Source organism: Colius striatus, chromosome 3 (genome assembly GCF_028858725.1).
Source record: "Colius striatus isolate bColStr4 chromosome 3, bColStr4.1.hap1, whole genome shotgun sequence".
Lineage (NCBI taxonomy): Eukaryota > Metazoa > Chordata > Aves > Coliiformes > Coliidae > Colius > Colius striatus.
Genome location: NC_084761.1, coordinates 65,129,812 through 65,149,783, shown reverse-complemented (window position 1 = coordinate 65,149,783; position 19,972 = coordinate 65,129,812). Strand labels below are relative to the sequence as shown.

At 37.0% G+C, this 19,972-nt stretch overlaps 1 protein-coding gene across 7 annotated transcripts in view; it reads left to right on the top strand.

Annotated features, from left to right (window-relative positions):
* The window catches only part of SORBS2 (sorbin and SH3 domain containing 2), a 159,670-nt gene extending 139,931 nt beyond the window's left edge, over positions 1–19,739 (top strand). For all 7 annotated transcript variants that reach the window (XM_061992479.1, XM_061992481.1, XM_061992475.1 and 4 more), the window contains 6 exons: positions 767–881; positions 982–1,110; positions 2,843–3,046; positions 13,824–13,873; positions 16,847–16,953; positions 17,757–19,739. In XM_061992479.1, the coding sequence (XP_061848463.1) occupies positions 767–881; positions 982–1,110; positions 2,843–3,046; positions 13,824–13,873; positions 16,847–16,953; positions 17,757–17,818 (667 nt within the window). In that variant the 3' untranslated portion in view covers positions 17,819–19,739. The remainder of the gene's footprint in view (positions 1–766; positions 882–981; positions 1,111–2,842; positions 3,047–13,823; positions 13,874–16,846; positions 16,954–17,756) is intronic.
* The last annotated feature ends 233 nt before the right edge of the window (positions 19,740–19,972 follow it).

The following is a 19,972-nucleotide window of genomic DNA, read 5'->3' as shown; positions in this document are numbered from 1 at the left end:
TCTGATGATCCAATGCATTTAAACAATCTTTAGATATGGCCAATCGTTGACACTAGAATTACATTACCTCTGTCTGGTAGAAAAACTCAGAACTTGAAACATCAGAACAGAAAAAACAAATGAATGATACAGCAAAGAAGTCTCAGGCCAGGATGTGAAAATATTCGTAATGATTTGGATAATTCCCCTTTTTTGTTGCCCAACATTAAGCAGATTGTAATACCTGTGTATCAGAAATGGTGCGAATGTAATCCTGTGTTCTTCATGCTTCTGAACAGCTATCTTGAAAGAAAAATGCATAGAGCAGTAGCATGCCAAGCTGTGCTGCTGCAAAAAAAGTAGTAACAGGCCATAGAGATGTGGAATATAGTCTATAGTTTTCCCTACTGATTTAATAAAGAACACCAAACACCCTTCAGACACCCATCATAAAAGCAGCACTCAAGCAGGCAATCCAAAAGACATCAGACATCCATGCAGATACTATACTAAGTGCTCTGGTAATAACTAGCAATACTTCCTTGGACTAGCATCATAAAACAGACCTGCACAACTTAGAGATTGTACTTGCTATTCATAAATGCGAATCATTTCATAGTATATGGTATAATCAACTGATAAATATACCACAGCTATGGCACTTTTCTTCCGATGTTTAGTTGCTGCTTTCCGTTTTGGTTCTGAACTGTAAAGAGCTCTGAATTTATGGAAGTAGAAGAGTTAAATGTCAACTTGTAAACATCTGATCTAACAAAATTTGTTACAGAGAGCTGTCCTTTAAGAAAGGAGATACTGTCTATATCCTCAGGAAAATTGATCAAAACTGGTATGAGGGCGAGCACCATGGAAGAGTTGGAATATTCCCAATTTCTTATGTTGAGGTTTGTTCTCTATTTTAATTCCTTGAATTAGTTTGGGTAGTAGATCCACAAGCTACGTGAGAATGGTGAAAATCTGTGGGTTTTTTTTCTTTTTCCTTAGAAACTTTCTCCCCCAGAAAAAGCACAGCCTGCCAGGCCACCTCCCCCTGCACAGATCGGAGAGATTGGAGAAGCTGTTGCCAAATACAATTTCAGTGCAGACACAAATGTGGAGTTATCACTTAAAAAGGTACAGTTTAGAGCTGTCTTTGTCAAAATGCTATTACAGTGTCTACTGCTACACAGAATTAATATATAGGTAAATACCACACTTTGGTGCACTCTGCATTCACTGTTTGCTGTGCACAAATCAGTGTAATGGTAGGAAACTAAGGTAACATCTTATTGGCTTGCAGTCTTTCACAGCTACCTGCAAATAGTTTAGTATGTTGTGCATGTAACCTGGATGGTGGTACATTAGTATATGAAAACATCTGCTGAATGCTCACCTAAATTTCTAGTTTTCACTTCAATTAACCATTCATTTTTTTAATCATTATTTCTTGCTGTCACAATTCTCATGGTAAAGTTTTTAACACGGAAAAAATGGAAAATACAGGAAAAAAGGCTCAGAGATATTTGTGTGAATATAGCAGTTCTTGCAAATACTTTATTTAATAACAGTCTGCTTTTTATAACAGTTTCTTATCTTTTCTGTGCAAATCTTGGTGGTTATAGTTTAGTGTACATGAGTAAAATAAATGTTTTATTTCTGAGGTTTGTGAGACACCAAAATACCACCACTCTAGAGGAACTTATTATTGCAGATACTATATACTTAGTTGTAAGTAGTATATACTTCTTATCCTCTGCAAAGTTCTGCCTCTTACTTTTTCTTTAAGAATTAGAATTTATAGAAGTTACTCGGTGGTTTCTTTTGCTTTTGAAATAAGAGTAAAGGCAGAGTTTGTTGATGCTGACCTAGAGCCTAATCCAGCATCACTGAAAATACTGGGTGTTTTCATAGTCAGTTGACATTGATACATGTCAAAGAGGTCTAAAAAAAAAATCAGGAAGAGGAACTTGAAAGACATGGGGTTTGAGGTAGTTTCGGGATTTATTTCTTTGTAATGTTTTCTTTTGCACTCACTATGGTAGTGGTAATCTTGACAGCCCAGGTTTGGTTTATTTTTAAAAGTTTTTTAAAACTGGTTTTCTTTTGTTCCATCCCACTAAAGACAGTTTACAGTACTCCACAAATCAGCTACAGAAACAAAATTATAGGAACCCAAGAGAAGCAAAACTAAAACATAAGGATTTGTTACAAAAAGACATGGGGTACAAAGCATATAATGTAAAACAAAGGGGGTAGCTCATGAAATTTCAATACAGAGAAGTTGGAGTAGAAAGTTGATATATTCCGTTTCAGTTGCTAAGCTCTCTAGAAACAGTGAGGGAGACCCTGCCCATCATTTTTACACAGGAAAAGCACTTCTCTCTCTCATCTTTCCCATGTACCCATTTTTAACTTTCTGCTTCCACTTAACTCCCATTTTACTGATAACAAAGCACTTGTATGGACTTCATTGTTTAACTTTTATCACTTTTAAGGAAAAATGGATGTAGGAGTCACTGTTGCATATTACAGTTAGGGTGCTTAGCTAGCAGTTTGGCCAACAATTAAGACAAGTTATGTTCCAAAGAAAAGTTTAAATGTTAATCCCCAACCAAGAGTAGGAGGCTACTTCCCCTCTGAGAAAAGAATAGCATTTGCAGGCCACAACTAACCCTCCTTTTGTTGCAATGGTAGTTGTATGTATTGCATGTTACATTATATATGGGAGGATAAATGTGAAAGCAGAGACAGCTCTCAAGACTAATGTCAAACAGCACAGTTCTGTATGTTACAATAATACCTGCTGTTCAAAAAAAAATGACCTTGCAATGTATCTGCTGGTAACTCATTTTCTAATGCATTTCAGGGAGACAAAATAATTCTTCTTAAGCGAGTTGATCAGAACTGGTATGAAGGTAAAATACCAGGAACCAACAGACAAGGCATCTTCCCTGTTTCCTATGTAGAAGTCATCAAAAAGAATGCATCAAAAAGTGTTGATGACTACCCTGATCCTCCCATACCCCAAAGCTATTCTAGTGACAGAATACACCACTTAGGTTCAACTAAGGTAAGGATTATTTTTTTTTGCTGTTACCCTTTGAGCAGGTTTAGAAGGACTTGTAATAACGTTTCAGCATTGGTAATGGAGTTTGTGTCGTAAACTTCTTAATTTACTCATTTCAGTTGGTTTTGTCCCCATTTCTGCTTTCATATACTTGCATACTGGTGCTGATTTACGTGCTTCAACTTTGAGATAAGTTCCACAGCTTTGGGGACAGCTACCAGAAGATGTCTTATATAGACAACGGCCTCTGAAAATACTGCTTAAGACTAAACAATAACTGGTTTGGGATAGTTTCTAGAACAGGCCTTGACTGGTTTTCCATAAGGCTTCACAGAGAACTATCTCCTCGTTTTTCCATTGCAACAAAACTGTTGAACTGAGGAAGCATCAAATGCTGTAGTGGCAGACTGAAGTATTCATAAGATAGAGCCTATTATTATTACAAGAATCCAGAGGTTCCTGAAGGCAAGTCGAGAGTATGAGGCAGCTTAAGTGCTCTGTATTACCGAGCTGTCTTTTCTGTATTTGGACATGCCTATCTCTCCGTTTTCTATGGAATAGGCTTGCATCCTGCAGCTAAAGCTGGTGTTTGTGTAACCCCATAACCCTTGTTGAGCATAGGTGATGCTTCAGAGCATTTACATTCAGATTACAAAATTGTCCTGCCACTATTATTTAGTTATTACTAATTGGTTCTGTAGGGGAGGAAAGTGGAAGAAGCCTGTTTTTCTAACACAGGAAACTTCTGCAATCATCTGGTCCTAGCACAAATTAAAAAGTTGTTTTTAAAAGAGCCTCTTAGACATCATGTTTCTGAATTCAACTGTACTCAGAAAGGATAATGTAGTATAAGACATGTTCCTGACTACCTAGAAGGACTTCAGCAGTCCTGAAGGTGTTCTGGAGTTTACTCCAATTACTGATACTACTTTTCCTATTTCTTTGGAGTTTTTTAGTATGTATCACTCGCTTTTGCTAGAGCAATTGTGCTAAACTTCTCTGGCCTAATGGCAATAAAAATAAATAAGTGATATGAGTCAGGTCTTCTGAACTTGCCCTAGACTATCCATATCTTTTGCTCTAGTGCAGCCTGTAACCACAGGAAACTAAAAATGGCATGTCTCCTCGGTAGTATTATTGACTTTAAAACCACAGGTTAGAGGCCCTTGTTCAAGAGGAAAGATGATGGAAAGAGGTTGCGCATTGCTTTTAAAAGCCTAGTACCGGTTTAGCGTACTGCATTGCATCGGTCTCTGTTTACTTTGGTACAAAAGACTCTGTAACAAAGGTTTGTCTAACTATAAAATAAAGCCATTTGCCTCAAGAAAACTCAAGCAGTAGGTAAGTAAATTAACCTTTATATTTTGCAACGTTTAGCCTTTTGAAATCATTTTCCTATTCTAGATTAATATTTAAAGTTTAATGATGGCCCGATAACTTACACATGTACATCTAATTATTCTGGGTAATTCTAACAGTGAGATGAAAATATTTTTCACTCAATTTTAATTTTGGGGATTAATAGTAACAAAAATGCATTTTCAGTATTTACTGAAGCAATGGATATCTACTGATGCTGTGTACGTATGACCCACCAGTCTCTCATTCTTACAAAAGGACGTTTCTTTTACCAGAAGGATACTTCAATCAATATTATGTAACGGTACTCAAAAATATACTGCTGTGTCCTGTGCTGCCACTGTTTTAAGAGCATTGTTGACTGCCTACGTTCAATTAGAATTGAATGTACATTTCACAAATGTTGTCATTTTGAACAAATAGGGTTATGTTTGCAGGAAAAAAAATGCTTTCTCTCGCTGCTCATGCCTTAGTAAAAGTATGCGATGTATTAAAGATGTTTCTTCACCAGTTACTCAGAATTACCAAGTAGAAGCATTAACATTAGGATAATTAGAAGCAGTTATAGTTTAAAAGAAATATTAATGACACCTGAAGTGTACTTCTGAAAGTACTATTCTCAAAATAACAGTAATGATTTGGGGGAAATTACATTAATGTTAATGGTATGATTTAAGAACCTGTGACAGGCTCACTAACAGAGCACCGTAAGTAACATAACTTTAGCATATCAAATGCAGGTTGCCTTCATGAATGTAATAGTTCAGATCTGTCTTCATGTTTGACATTTAAACCCCAAGCCACAACCTGATACAGTTTCATTTTTCAAATGTCTTTCCTGCTGTTATGATTCATGTAGTAATGATTTCAGACACCCATGCTCACTGAAATGATACCCTATGATCCACATGATGGCACAGACGTTTTTTTCTTTTCCAGTCTACTCACGTCCTGCTTCTCTGTCATGCTTATTAACTTAAATAAATTCCCATGTCTGTCTTATTTTTGAAGTTGCCTTCCCAAGCACTGGCCCCACTTTCCTCCTCTTGGCTACACATTGATCAAAAGACTCTACAGGATACTGCTAGTGACCGTTTTTCAAGAACTGTTGGTTTCTCACCTTCAAGTGTGTACATCTCACCTCCTTCACCATTTCCAGACAGTTTTCTTTGTGACTTAGAAGAACTCAGTTCTTTGGTACCCCAATCTGTAGCCATCTCCCCAGGTAATAGCATTCCCAAAGTTAAGGATGATGACTTTATTCTAAATAAAGAGGTCTCCCTCAGCTCTTCTACAGCTTTTCCTCTGTCCTTTCTTGCATCTACTTCTGTCTCATCTTCAGCCAGCTCATCTCGTGACATAGCTTATAAGCATACCAGCAACAACACCAAACAAGGGAAAGATAAAGACTTGACACGTATACTTGACTCTTCAGTTATCCAAGTACCTAGAGATTTGTCAGGTACTACAGGAGAAGGTGAACATGTTGCCGCTATCTGTGACATCTCTTTGCCACACGAAGGTGGCTCTGTCTCCAGAGGGCTAGCTGCAACTGCTGAAAGTGAAGAGGAAACCTTTATTGCAGATGTGTCACTTAATACAGAGGATCAATCAAAGCCTCATGAATCAGATTTCTACAGAGAACAAGACACAACAGAAGAACTGACAAGACTCTATATAGAGGAGGAACTTGAACATGACAATTTAGAATTCCCATTAGCAAGTGGAGCAGACTCCATGGCATGTTATGAAGGATACACTTCATCGAATATCAATAAGGTATTTAATTTCTGAAAAACCTGACTTCTGTGTTCAGGTAGCTTGCTCAATATAATTATTCCCTGCCTTTTCTTGTGTCACAATACACGTTTGTATTGTGCACAGGCACAGTTTTGTACTACTGCATTTGATAAAAATTATCAGTGTTAAGGGGATAGTCCCTTCTCAGAAGCAGGCATGTATACCATTCTAAGTTTATGGTAACAGCAGTTCTGCTGGTGGTTTCCCTTCTGTCCTTGTCAGCTGCCATCAAGCTTCTGATGTGAGAAGGCACTGAACTGTTTCACTCTCTGGCCTGTTACATGCCACTCCTTTTAAGCCAGAGGCCTCAGAAAGCAAATGCTATCAACAGCTTTCAGAGGGAGGGACATGCCTCCTGCAGAGACTCAGTGGTTTGTACTTCACATGTGTCACTTCATCAGCTGATATATTTATAGTGGACTCTGTTGCGAGAATGTGACTTATAAAAACAGATCAGATTATGTTTGGCAGTTAAACAAATGCTTCCCCATAAAGCCCTCGTCAGTTCCTCTTTAGGACAGTACGACACTGAACTAACCCAAAGGTGTGCTAGCCATTAAATGCCATAATGTCACTACACGGTTTGGGTGGTTTCTTTTCTAGGCAAAGTTTTAGAACAGATTTTTCTTTGGTCCAGCATTCAGAGACTGTTCAAGCAGTTCCTTCAGCTGGCATGTGCAAACATGTAAATCAGATACTCAGGACAATATGATTTAGGTCAAATTTAAAACTAATTGATTAGAAAGATTTTGCAGGCTGCCTCTAGCCTTACTTAACGTGAAAAACACAGGAGAAAACAGTGGAGGCCACAAATGACAACTTTTTTTGATTTCTGAGGGAAGAGCTTTCTTCCAGAAAAGCAGACTGACTAATCACAAAATTAGCATCACATTTCTGACTGTTCAGGTTAGTTACTTGACTCCGTATTGAACATTTTATGTCCTTCACAGCTAGTTTTATAGCACAATGACTTCTCATTTTTCTTAAACATTTAAGCCAGCTCTACTTTCTGCGGGAACATCAGGAGATTCTGATCTTCCTTTCTACCTTTCTTCTAATCTTCCACTTCACTCTGCCAAGACACCAGCATCTCAGTGTGTTCCTACAACATCCCTGTCTACTGTTTCCCTCTCACCTCTCCTTTCTAAACCTTTACATCAGCAAGAGAAAGACTCACCAAAGTTGAAGGTAACTGCACCTTTTGAGTATGGTTTGTTGCAAATCTTCATGTATATTAAATAATTGCAAGGCTAACAATGAGTTTGACCTTTTCAGCTGCATTGTCTCCTTTACTAATAATAAATAACACAGCATATGGAGCATTAAGATAGGCCTTCTTCAAATGAAACACAAGGTAAAACTATAACCCTTAAGATACAATGAAATAGCTTAAGAAGACACCAGTGTCAGGAAAGCAGAAAATCTTCAGTTCAGTTTCAATTCCATACCAGGACATCAGTAACTCTTATTTAATTGAAAGAAATGGAATCATATTCAAGTATGCAGAAACTAAGTAACATTTTTAGTTTAAAAGGGTTTTCAATTTCAATCCAAAGCCTGGTAGAACAGTCGCAAGTTTCACAGTAAAGCACCACTGCAGAGGGTCATATTCTAAATACCAACTCTGTTAGTCAGTGCCTGGACAAAGATTATGTGCTCTGTGTCAGCATTGCAGCTCTGTGGCAGAAAAAATGAAATCTGGGAAGCTGCTCTTGATAGGCAAAGTCAGTTCCCAGGTACTGACTTCCAGAGAGTCTGTTTGCTCGTGAAAAGGAGAAAAAGTCGTGTAAAACATTTGAGAAACTGTCCTAGCAAAAGTAATTATTATATCTATGGGAAAGATAAACAAAAAACCCTGGTCATAGAATTTTTTAAATCTACCACATATGTTTTTGTGGAAAACCCAGACATTAAGGACACAAAGAAGTCTTAATGTCTACCAGATATGGTGGGTTTACAGTGTTTTAATGAAGTAGGGAAAGGACATGACAGTTCTTTCCAGGGCATGTATCTATCTGTCGTGGACTTAGATATGTTTCATCTCAAAGAAGAGGTACAACACAACATTGCATTTGTTTCTGCAACTTTCAATAATGTATCTCTTGTGTGGTGCCTTTGATGGGCACTTCTTACTTAGCCTGACAAAATTTCTTCACCTACATTGAGATTCTCTTTAGGTGACCCTGATATTCCCTGCACGTGTTTGACCAAGGCATGTTAATCCCAGCTGAAAATTAATAGAGGGAATATTTGTTTTAAGAGTTAAAAAGATCTGCTCCTGGGAACCTCCTAGACAGTGTACTGCTCCTTCATTGTGCACAGCAGGAAGTAAGGAAGGGAGATGACTCCATCTTGCAGACGCAAGAGCCTGAGTACTGAGGAGTTGTTACAGAGCTCTTAATGATTAGCTCTTAATTGTTGTTTTCAAACCACCTCAAATCTGTATTATGTTTTAAGTCCGGGGAACTAATTCCTTTATAAACTTCATCAGTATAGACTTATCTATTTGAAAATTGTTGAAATACTTAGACATGCTCCTACCAACAACTGTTTTGTACAAGGGTGAGCATACTTTTCTCAGCAATCAACACTGACAGCATTGAGAGTTAAAGTGTAGCCAGGTTTTGGCTGTCATAATTTCATGCTATTTGGTCTGCACCCTAGACTTGAGAAGGAAGGGCGGTTCCTACCCTCTTCTCTTTGTGCATGTTATCCGTGACTGGTCTGCTCTCAACTGCTATAGCAAAAAGGACATGAGACATTTCCAAGAATTAAATATCACAACTGAAGCAAAGTTCTTCAAACAGTTCTTGAAACTGTATACTGATGCTTTGGTATTTTTTTTTCATATAAAAACACATACATACATACATATATATGTGTGTGTATGTATCTATATTTGGAATGTGGCTCAGATCTCAAGCATGGGATTTGAGCAGTAAAAGAGCTATGGGTGTGAAATGTCACTTTGCTCCATGTTGGTGGGAAGAATGTGTCCTCCAAAGGAAGGACTCTGAAGACACTTCCTAAGGAGAAATGCTGTTTGCCTGCCTCTTTGGCCTCCCATAGTATCCTTTCTTGTTGCTATTTACCCTCTCAGGTCCTAAGAGAAGGCTGTTCTTCTGTCTTACCATATTCTACCAGCAAAAAGTCACAAATACGAAAGAAAAGATTTCCAGTGTCAGCATTCCATTTCTTCAATATTTCCCTCCAACTCGCCCCTGCCTCTGCAAATTCACATATTGCACACACTCCTTAGGAGCTGAATTCTGACAAATATTTGTTGCTTTGATTATAGTTATGATTTATAGTTATAGTAACAAAGCAAGGATACTTCCTTGAAGTGCCTTCCATCAAGTATTTACTTGCTTTCTAACTGCAGATTTATGGTCCATGTTCTGTTCAACAGCAAGGAATTACAACATTTGTCATTGGCGTTTCTAAGATAGTATTTCTGTTCTGTGCTGTTGTGCCCTCTACATTCTTAAGTGAGCTACTTCAATGGGTAGATTTGCAATAACTGTTCTTACTCCAACTGAATATGCTGTGATTAACCCTTTATTGGTAATCTGTAAGGGCATGTGCCAGAGCAGAAACCCTTGGAAAAAGGATGCAGTGACAACAATGAAAAAAACATATACTAACAGTACCACTGTTTATACTTGTAACATACTTGCTTATTGTTATTAAGAAAAGCATGTCCAGTTTGCATGTATGAATGAAGCAATAAAAATCCCATTCATCTTCATTCTTAAGCTCTCACTTGACACAGTTTTTGTGGTTTTTCTAGGCTAATTTAAAGAGAGAGAGATTTGTTATGGGCAAACCTCCTCGTAGTCCAGTGATGACTAAGAGATCCTGCAGCTCACCTGTCAGAGGTCACAGCTATTCACACAGGGTATGGTACTGGATGCCCAGTGTGTAGTAGCAGCATTTCCATAGAAAAGGAGCTCAGTGTCTAGTCGTTCAATACTTTTCTTTTGCCCAAGTGTTTCAGTACTATCAGTATGCCATGTTTTCTTCCTGTTGTGCTTCTGTGCTATGTCTGAGTAAAGCCAACAGGTCTGTTTGTGCCAAAACTTGTATTATAAATCCATTAGTGTATTGTATTGTACTGCTATAGTATTTCCAGTGCTACAAGGTGTAAGAGATCAAAGTTCTTTATGTTTAGCCTTTTTCCCCTTAAATTACTCCTCTGTTTCAAAGCATTTATAATTTATTAAAATTACAGCTTCTAAGCATCAAAAATCCATACTTCATTACACATATACAGGCTGAATTCTTGGTTTCAAATCAGCATCCTTCTTTTCAAAATGTTTGGTTGCTGCTATGTTATGTTCACTCAATCCTGTCCTCTTTAGCCCAGCAATTCCAGACTATCACAATCTTTATCCTTTCCTTTCTTAGCTGTACTATAATAGAAACATAACAACTTTACCTAGCCAGAAATTCAGGTTGTTTAGAATTTGCCTGTGTTTTGCTCAAAAAGGGATCTAAATTATGGGGAAAAAAAGCTCCAACTTAAACTATATGAGAATGAGAATTTATGGGTTGTGTTTTACTTTCAGTTTAGGACTAAATTATTCTTTGCATTGATTTAACAACATTTGTGTCCAAAAACCGCTAACACAATGAACTGTTTTCCATGCTGTTGCTGCAGATTTTAGGTGATTGTCTTTTTAGTGGTACCCTTTTAAAAATTTTGGTTTAAGATATGCAAGTTTGTTTAACTTTTCTGCCCAGGATGTGGTGGAGTCACCATCTCTACAGATATTCAAAAGATGCATTATAGATGAGGTGCTGAGGGATATGGTTTAGTTTAGTGATGGGCCTGGCAGTGTGAGGTGAGTGGTTGGACTTGATCTTAAAGGTCTTTTCCAACCATAATGGTTCTGTGATTCTATTTTATGATTTTCAAAGTCTTGGCTTTTTGACAGGCCTGTGTTTGCTATCAGGTATGAGAAGACAGTGCTTTCTCTATTACTGAAGTGAGACAATTCCATCATAGGAAAGTCAGGATTCTTGTAGCAGTGGATTAACACCATCTCAAAGAAAGTCCATCTGGGATAATAAGATCCATGAAAAAAAGGGATTAAGCCCTATTTTGCACAATACTCCATAGGAAGGGCACGTAAGCAATATGTTGAGTTGACTGCTGGTCAATGTTTAGTGTATTTATGTCTCTAATTCCAACACTACAAGGGCACAAATTATAAACCTAATTTGCACCCTACAATACAGAAATACTATATACAAGCAGATACCAGTCATGCAGGAAAATCAGGTGTACTGGGGCCATTTACCTGACTGCAAACTTTTTGATGGTTTTGGGATTCAGACTTCCCAGGAAACAAGATAATGTAGTGAAATGAGCCATAGCTGAAAACTAGAAATCCTAAGCACCAGGAACTACTCATAGGGTGATGCATTTCATTGTATCTCTTGAGCACAATTAGCCAGACCTTGCAAAAGTCCCCATTCTAGACAATATCACTGTATATGGGAATAAGAGCTTAGGGAAAGAAAATAGGGAGAAGGCTTTTTGATGTCAGCTGGAGTACTATTGAAGAAGGCATCCAGATAGAGAGAAAGCTCTAAGGTTGCCTTCTTCAGCCATATAACAGATTACTTCACCCTAGTTTTCCTGGATTCTAATTCCATACAGTTTTCTCTGTAGCAATAACATAGGGATGAAAATCTTCACTCACCTTGATTTTCTATCATATGTTTCTACTGTAGCTAACTAGCAATTAAACATTTTGAAGCATTGAAGCGTATGCAGCAAAAGAAGATAATATTGACCTACCTAATTTCTTTCTGGCTTGGTATATGTTCAAAGCATTAAATCCTTTGTAGTATTGTTTAGGATAATGACTTTTATTTGCAAGAAAAATCACGAATCTCCGTGGAGTTCTTTGGCATCTCTCTCTTTGGAATTCATCTCAGTTATAGACCTGAGGAAAGATTAGCAGAATAAGGTTAGATCCCAAATCAAATACCAAGCAATAGATCTAGCATTGTATTCTCTTTTTTCTTGTCAAGCCAGCTGTTGAAGGCGGTTTACTGAAAACTGAGATGTCTGATTTGCAGTCTTTACGATCTGTCTTGTACACTGGCAGAGGAGAGTAATATAAGAGACAGAAGAGACCTAAAGAGTATAAGCACTTTTGCTTTTTTTTTTCTTTTTTATTTTTACTTTGAAAACCTCTTTCCTGTCATTAATATGAGCAAAAGTTCTGTAATCTACCTGCCTGTATCTTTAGGTACCTTTTTAAAATCATACTCTACAGATTGTAAAATTGAAGTGGAGAATGTTCACAATATTTTCAGCATATACATACAAACATGATGAAAAGAACTTTAACTGCTTCTATTTTATCTGGAAATATTGAGTGGGAGGTAAAGAAAAAACATAATGCATTCTAATATTCAGCTGATATCATCAGGCTGTGGGTTGTTTGTCACAGCTTTCTCTCCTGGAAGACTGCATCATCAAGAGTATACTGAAGTAAGATGAACTAAAATAGTCAAACCTGGGAAAGAGAGAACTGTGGAGCAATAAGACAAATCCCGTAACTTCAAGATCACTTTGCGGTTTACTCAGTTGACGAAAGAAAGTGTTATGATATCCAGATATCAAAGTGTCTGATATCCAGACTCCCAAAACAGATACAGTTCCCGAGCCTGCATCAGACTGTCAGTCTCTGCAGCACAACCATAGGGCACCCTCAGTCAACAGATAATCTGATCACTGCTCACATCAAAAGCTGTCTTAAGCAGCTGCTCCTGTGCTGTTTCTGGTCCCAGTCAGATTCTAGCTGGTGTAAATCAATGTCTTTCTAAGCAGAATATAGCTTCTTTAGGAAGTTAACAGTGTTCATTTCCATGGCATCCAGATTTACTGGATATTAGCAGTGGATAATGCACCATTAAGAAGGAAAGTAGTTCCTTTCATAAAGCTTTGCACTGGAAATACAAACTACTTTTTTCCTCTGAAGTAAAAGTGTTAATTGTTATTTTCACACAATTATACGCATTCTCTCAAAAATTCTTTCTGCTCTTTGCCTCCCAACAGCCTGCATGGCTTTGTGTTCCCCCTTGACATTAAACAGAATTAATTAAAGCACAGCATGTTATGCCTGCCAAGTTAGTACTCTATGTGTGTAATGTAAATTGGTATGTTGTTTGTCTATGAATATTCTAAATTCTGCCATTACATATAGGAGATTTTGTTTCTGCTTATCTAAAAATATATTTTCCCCAAGGAATGTGTAACATTCATCAGTTGCATCTGATCTTTCTAATGCTATTTCTGTTTCACAGTGAAGAGGCAGCAGGGTTCTATTCCAACTTTCTACTATACTATAAATAGAATGGACTGTTGATAAAGTTCACAGTTTTGTTTTAGTTTTTATTATGTCCTTCGAAACTCAGATCTTGAAACCTGCCAAGATTCTGTTGCTTGTCATGCCTTAAGAATTTATTGCAATTTGGAGATGGGACAAGGGAAGTGTTTGATGCAAGGTAGAATGTGAATTTTCAAACAACTGTGTATCATACCCCTATCCGACTGTTTGGACCTTAGACTATAAATATTACATTTCAAATCATTTCATTTCAGCCACAGCGCCCTGTGCTTGCTCATGAAAACATACACAGTGGGGGGGAACCGTAAGTATATTTCTTGTCTTCTAAACCAAACCATAACATTTAAGCAATAGCCAGCACATCATCAAATAATTTGTTAACCTGGCAAGTAAAATTATGAAGAGATTTCAGAAATTTACCGATGACCACATGATATAGGAAGATATCCAAGAAGGTCCCAGATGACAAAGCCTTAGTTGTTTAATTTATATCACACAGATATGCCAACTTCCAGTTCTCCAACATTTATACTGAAGAGGGAAAATAATTTTGTCAAACTAAAGTTTGCCTTTTTTAATCCCTCAATCTTTATGTCTCTGCAAAATGCCAGTTAAAGATTTAACATTGCTTCAACTCATCCGACTTGACACAAGTTATTCAGAAACAATTCTGGATATAAATGGAGAGAACAAGAATAAATCATTTGATCACGCTGATGACGGGAACATAGGCTCACACAAAAATTAGATATAAGAAAGCCTTTAAAAATATGGAGAAAAAGCTACATCTCAAGTCTTAGTTTTGTAAACAATGTAAGCATTTGGGATAAAACATATGAGGTTATTTCAGTGCTGACTGTTGAAATGCAAGGTCAGTACAAGATTGTTTCTACTTCCCCACGCCCCCACCAGTCTTGCACTTTGGTCCTGCTTTGGTGATTGCTGAAACCAGTAGCTGTTCTTACTCTAACACTGGAGTACTTTGGCATATGCTCTAGTAGGTGAATTCTCCTAAATGGAGCTAAGGCTTAGCATCTAAAAATATTGAAAGTGACTAAACACTTAGTCCCTTAAAGAAATGGCAAGAGAGAATATAGAGGCAGAAAGTTAACAAATAACTGTACCACAGGTAATATGTAATGAAAATTGGACATTTTAGTTTCAATCTCACTAAAACCATAAGCTCTTGTTGGTTTTGTTGAGCATACTGAAGCATCTAACTCTGTTTTCTAAACAATAATTAGCTAATTAATTTTGTTCAATATAGTTCAAGGAGTTCATGACTGAAATTACTTATTCATAAAAAGAAACACAGAAATATATTTAAATTGCCAACCATCCATTCTTTGTCTTGAAGATGTATTCTGCTAGTGTTGTAAATGTTTTCATATTCAAAAAAATTCTTACATTAGCAAAGAAAGAATAAAATTATTACAGTTATTAGAATGGGTTACCTAGAAATGACTAAGATTAGATTTCTTGGGAAGTTCTTGTTACTGTATTTGAATAAGCAATTGGCTTGAATCCTATTCACGACATTTCATTTGCAACTCCTGTACCCCTGGAAGCTGCATTTAATCAGGTTTTGGAATATCAACATGGTTCTGCTTTCCCAGAATAACAATAAGGACAACAGAAAATGTGATTGCCAGTAATAACACAGCACAAATTGTTCTTACTTCAGCAACAGAAATTACCAGAGATAATTGCTTAAACAACCAGTCCCCTTCCATTTTGTTAGTGTGAAAAATTAGATTTTTCAGATTTGTGGAGATAACTGCCAATCACGAGAAATTAAGTTCCTGTTTCTTCCTTGTAACAGGCTTCTTTTTCTTTCTAGTGGGAAAAGCAAATTTAGTTTATTGAATAAGACCATTATTAGACTAAGCAGCAGTCTGTAGGTAGGCTGTTGAAATGAGACTTTCAGGAGCAGGACTTTTTTATGGAAATACACATATCATTTAAGCCACAGAAACTTTGCCTGAATGATACAGAGCTAGTGGAAATATTCAGTACAACACATCAAAGGTGGAGTTACTTTGTTTTTACTGGGAGAAGTGTAACGGCATTAAGGTTTTAGTGTCAGTGAACTGTTGTTACAAGGGAATAATGGACATGATTATGTTTTGTCTCAGTATTTGGGAATTAATACTGTTCCTTTTTACTATTTCCACAGTTAGTCACAGCTGGGGCACAGATGGTTAGGGGGGAAAAAAAAGGTAGATTCTGACTGACAGACTCATGGGCCTTTGCAGCTATCCTCCCATGATCTGTCAGCCCAAGTAGCTTCAGTTCTCCCTGTTAAGGGTTTATTGCTATTCTTTAAATTTCAAGAAACTTAATTAAAATGTGACAAGGAACAAAATATAAGAAATTTAATGATCACATACCTCTTTCCATTGATCCACCTTACATCCTTCAATCAACCCCAGCTAAGGGCTGCAGAAGTACAAGTTTGTCTGAATGCTGTTTGAGTTTCTGTCTTTATGTCCCCTGGTTTGATTCAAGCCTTTCCCTCGCTCTCAGACATTTTGTTTATATGTACATATCAGGGGCAGTTTCAAGCAGGGAAGAGGTTACAGCTGTTTCCAAAAAGCAGTTACATTCCCCCTTCCCAAAAGAGGAGAGCACCTCTTTTACACACAGAGTTCCTATAGTGCCAAGCCTTACCTCAGCAATCACTAGCAAGGCACCTAGGGAAGTCCCTCAGTCACCACTCTCCTGAGCATCCACCAAGTACTGCAGGGGCCAGGCACCCTGCTCATGCTACACAGCACTTTGCTGTGCTGTGGCAGAGAATATCAACACTAGGTTGAGCTTTCCAAAGCTCAAAGGCAGAGCCACAATTTTAGGTACTGATCACGGGAGCTTAAGGGGCTAGCACATCTACAGATTAGCCTCTAGAAGTCCTCTGTTTTGGTGATTCAACTATAAATTAATGCTTAAAAAAACCCCACAAAACACCAAAGAAACAAACAAGAAAAGCCTGTTTTACAGTCAAAGTAAACTGTACTGTGTTCAAAGCCGCTGGTTGAAGAACCATCAGGCTTACTTTGAGTCCTTTGTCTTTAGTGGCTGATGAGCTACCTTCCTACTAAAGTTTAATTTATTTACTATAATAACTACCTAGCCCTGAACTCTAGCAGTCAAAATACTTCTCCCCTATATTTTCAAGAAATGTTTCTTACTAGTTGATATTTAAACCAATTCCTTTTATTCAGCAAAGGTGCAAAGAACTCTTACTTCTTTTTAAAATGCATCATTTGTCCTATTTAAGGTTTCAGGCTCTATATAACTATACTCCTAGGAACGAAGATGAATTGGAGCTCAGAGAGGGAGATGTCATTGATGTGATGGAAAAATGTGATGATGGATGGTTTGTGGGTATGTTTTAATTTAGTTGCTGTTTTATATTTTATTTTTTCCTAACCTTTGCTCTTCCTTCTTTACTTGGTATCTTTTAAGAAAATTAATTTGTGATATTCAGAGTAATAAACCCAAAACTGGCTTTATCACAAGAAACCCCAAGCAAAATCCACTGATATTAGTTGGCCATTTTTCACTTGTGTCTTCCGGAACTGATGGACACAAATTGACATGTGCCTCCGGTTTGTTGTAAAGCACTGTCATCATTCTCATGTGACAAAATGGACAGTGTATTACTACTCTCTTCATAAAGACTGGGTAACATAAAACTTACTTGCATGAATACATCTGCGGAAGTGACCCACTTGTGAGAACCAAGTATTACTGAACAAACAGAGATTTTACAATTAGGGTGAGATAAGGTGGCTGAATCATTCCATAAACCCTCATGCACACAGTGGCTAACTTTATCATGTAACTAGTCCTCAGCATTTCAAAAATTCCAAATTATTTAAATAGACTTGATGTTGTTGAAATTTAATGATTTCTATGTACCAAGTAAACATTTTAGTGCTGCTTTTAGTAAGATCGAACAATTCAAATCAAGTACACCACTTTATTTGCTTTTTCCTTCCTGCAGTTATAATTTGCTAAAACTCACAGCTTACAAATAAAATTCAGAATAACTTTTGTGAGTTACATTATCAAGAACTGTAGATATTTCTGTTTGTGCAATATTAAGCATAAAAATTTCAAGGCCATGCTTACATAGTGATTTCCTGTTGTTATTCCCATCTTTCATCTATTGCTTCTAATTTCAGGAACCTCGAGAAGAACCAAATTCTTTGGTACTTTCCCTGGAAACTATGTCAAGAGGCTGTGAATTTTTTTTTCTACTTATTTATGCTGCATCTCTGCAACACATCTGCATAAAGCTGCTAGAAAACATGCTGCCCTGGCCTTCTGTTCTCTTGCTTGCAGTCTCAAATAGAGGCCATCTAGTTCATCTTCATCCCATCCCATCTGCCAAACCGTTCCAGCAGTATTACAGCAACGACCGGTGTGAATAACTAAGCTTTTCTGAAACAAAAGGAATCGTTTCAACATTTAAATACTCCCTGCTTTAAAGTCTTGTAATTCAAAACACAGTAGGAAAAGCCTGATGACAGGTACAAAGATAAATTGCCATTGGTGGGTGGGGAGGAGGAGAATCTGTTCTTGGTTTGGACATTTGTGGTACTATCATGAAGTCTGATGGGATTTTTTTCAGATTGCATGTAAGAGGGGGAAGTTGCTGATTGCTATTTAAAAAAAAAATGGTTTGAGTTTCCACATTCTTCTTAGCTTGACGGCATTTGTTGCTTTCACTTTGCTGAATCACAGGTTTGCCTATTGTACTGGTTTACAATGTATGAGAAATTATAATATAGATTTTTTGCCTGCACTTGTGTGTTGTAACATATGCACAGTGATTGTAAAATCTCAAGCAAGCATAGTGAAAAATGGAAGAACTGCAAGTGTTCTGAACGGGTGCAATGGTATTGGCTAAACCTTTTTTCTTTTTTTCCCCAATAAAGCTGTAGTGTTCTCTGTTAAAAGGTAAGCGTGAGAGGCATAAAACCTCGGGAAAGAGCATTTAACAAAGATAGACAATGAAATAAGCACAGACAATAAGAACTTGCTACTGATGTCTCTGACATTAAATGGATGTAATCAAAACAGTGTAATAGTAAGCAACATGACATTTGTGAGGCTAGTGCTTTTATGTATCAGGAATCTTAAGGAGCAGGAAGTAAACAGTGTTAGTGCAAAAGGTTGTTGGGTTGGGGTTTTCTTCTTAACATAGCCACCTGAAAAATGGTCACAAGTATCATGTACTGATTTACTTCACTATATATATATGTGTATGTTAATGAAATCTGAGTTACACGTTCTTTTTAGGAATTTAGTACAGAAAAAAGGGTCACAAGTATTCAACCGGATACATTTTAGAGATGGGTTTTTCTTTTTTTTTTCCTGAATGAAACAAGTATTTGAAAACATACCTTTTTCCATAAGCAAAGGTAAGCATAAATAGCAAGTGACATTAAGGCACAGGACGATAATGACTATGGCTTTATAAAAATAAAAATCCAGATTTGGTTTCTTCAGCACCTTATAGATGGCAAAAGCTCCTACCGCATTTCTTATGGGTACAGGATTGAAATTATGAAAATGTATGTAGTCTCTGTAGCATTTTGTACATATGTTTGCTTTTTTTGTACAGAGCCATCTGGTTGTTGATTTAAAAACTTTAGTTCCTTATTTGATCTTTGCCCTCTTCACATACAGAATATTTCAATGCATTTTTCTTTTCTTGCTCTATTACCATAAGCACATCTGGATAGTGCAATTCTGTAAGATAGCATTTTATGCAAAATTTTATTAATTAAAATATGGTTTACCAGCCAAATCTAAATGTACATATGTCTTTATTACTGAGAAATGTCATTAAGACTAAAACAAAGAAACATCTTTGTGCAGCATACCTTTATTATTGCAGATTTCTTGGTAAAAGCTTTATATTAAAAGGCTTTCAATTTTAAACTAGATCTGCATGCAGCTTTGCTGTGAGACTAATACCTATCTTTGATGCCATTTATGATCGAAGACTTAAATATCTGTTGCCTGTGATATTTAAAAAGTACTGTTTCTACTCTGTATCTGATTGTAGAAAAATACAGGTTTTTCATACCTGGCTTTCAGGAAACTGACTTTGAATTCCTACAAGCAAAAGGTCTCTGTGGTTTTTTTCTTGAATAGACTTCTAATAAATTTTGCTTGGAGTACACAACTGTTTCCCCTATCATTTCTCAAAATACACCTATCATCTTATTTAAGTGTGGCAAAGTACTTAACTCTTCAAGTTTATATGCAAATGGATTTCCCACGTATGGAGAATTCTTTTTCTACCACCAAACGTCTATCAGTTATATATATGGGCAAGCCTTGGTTTTTTTCACTAACTGGTAATACACTTACTGCTAGTGTGCCTCAG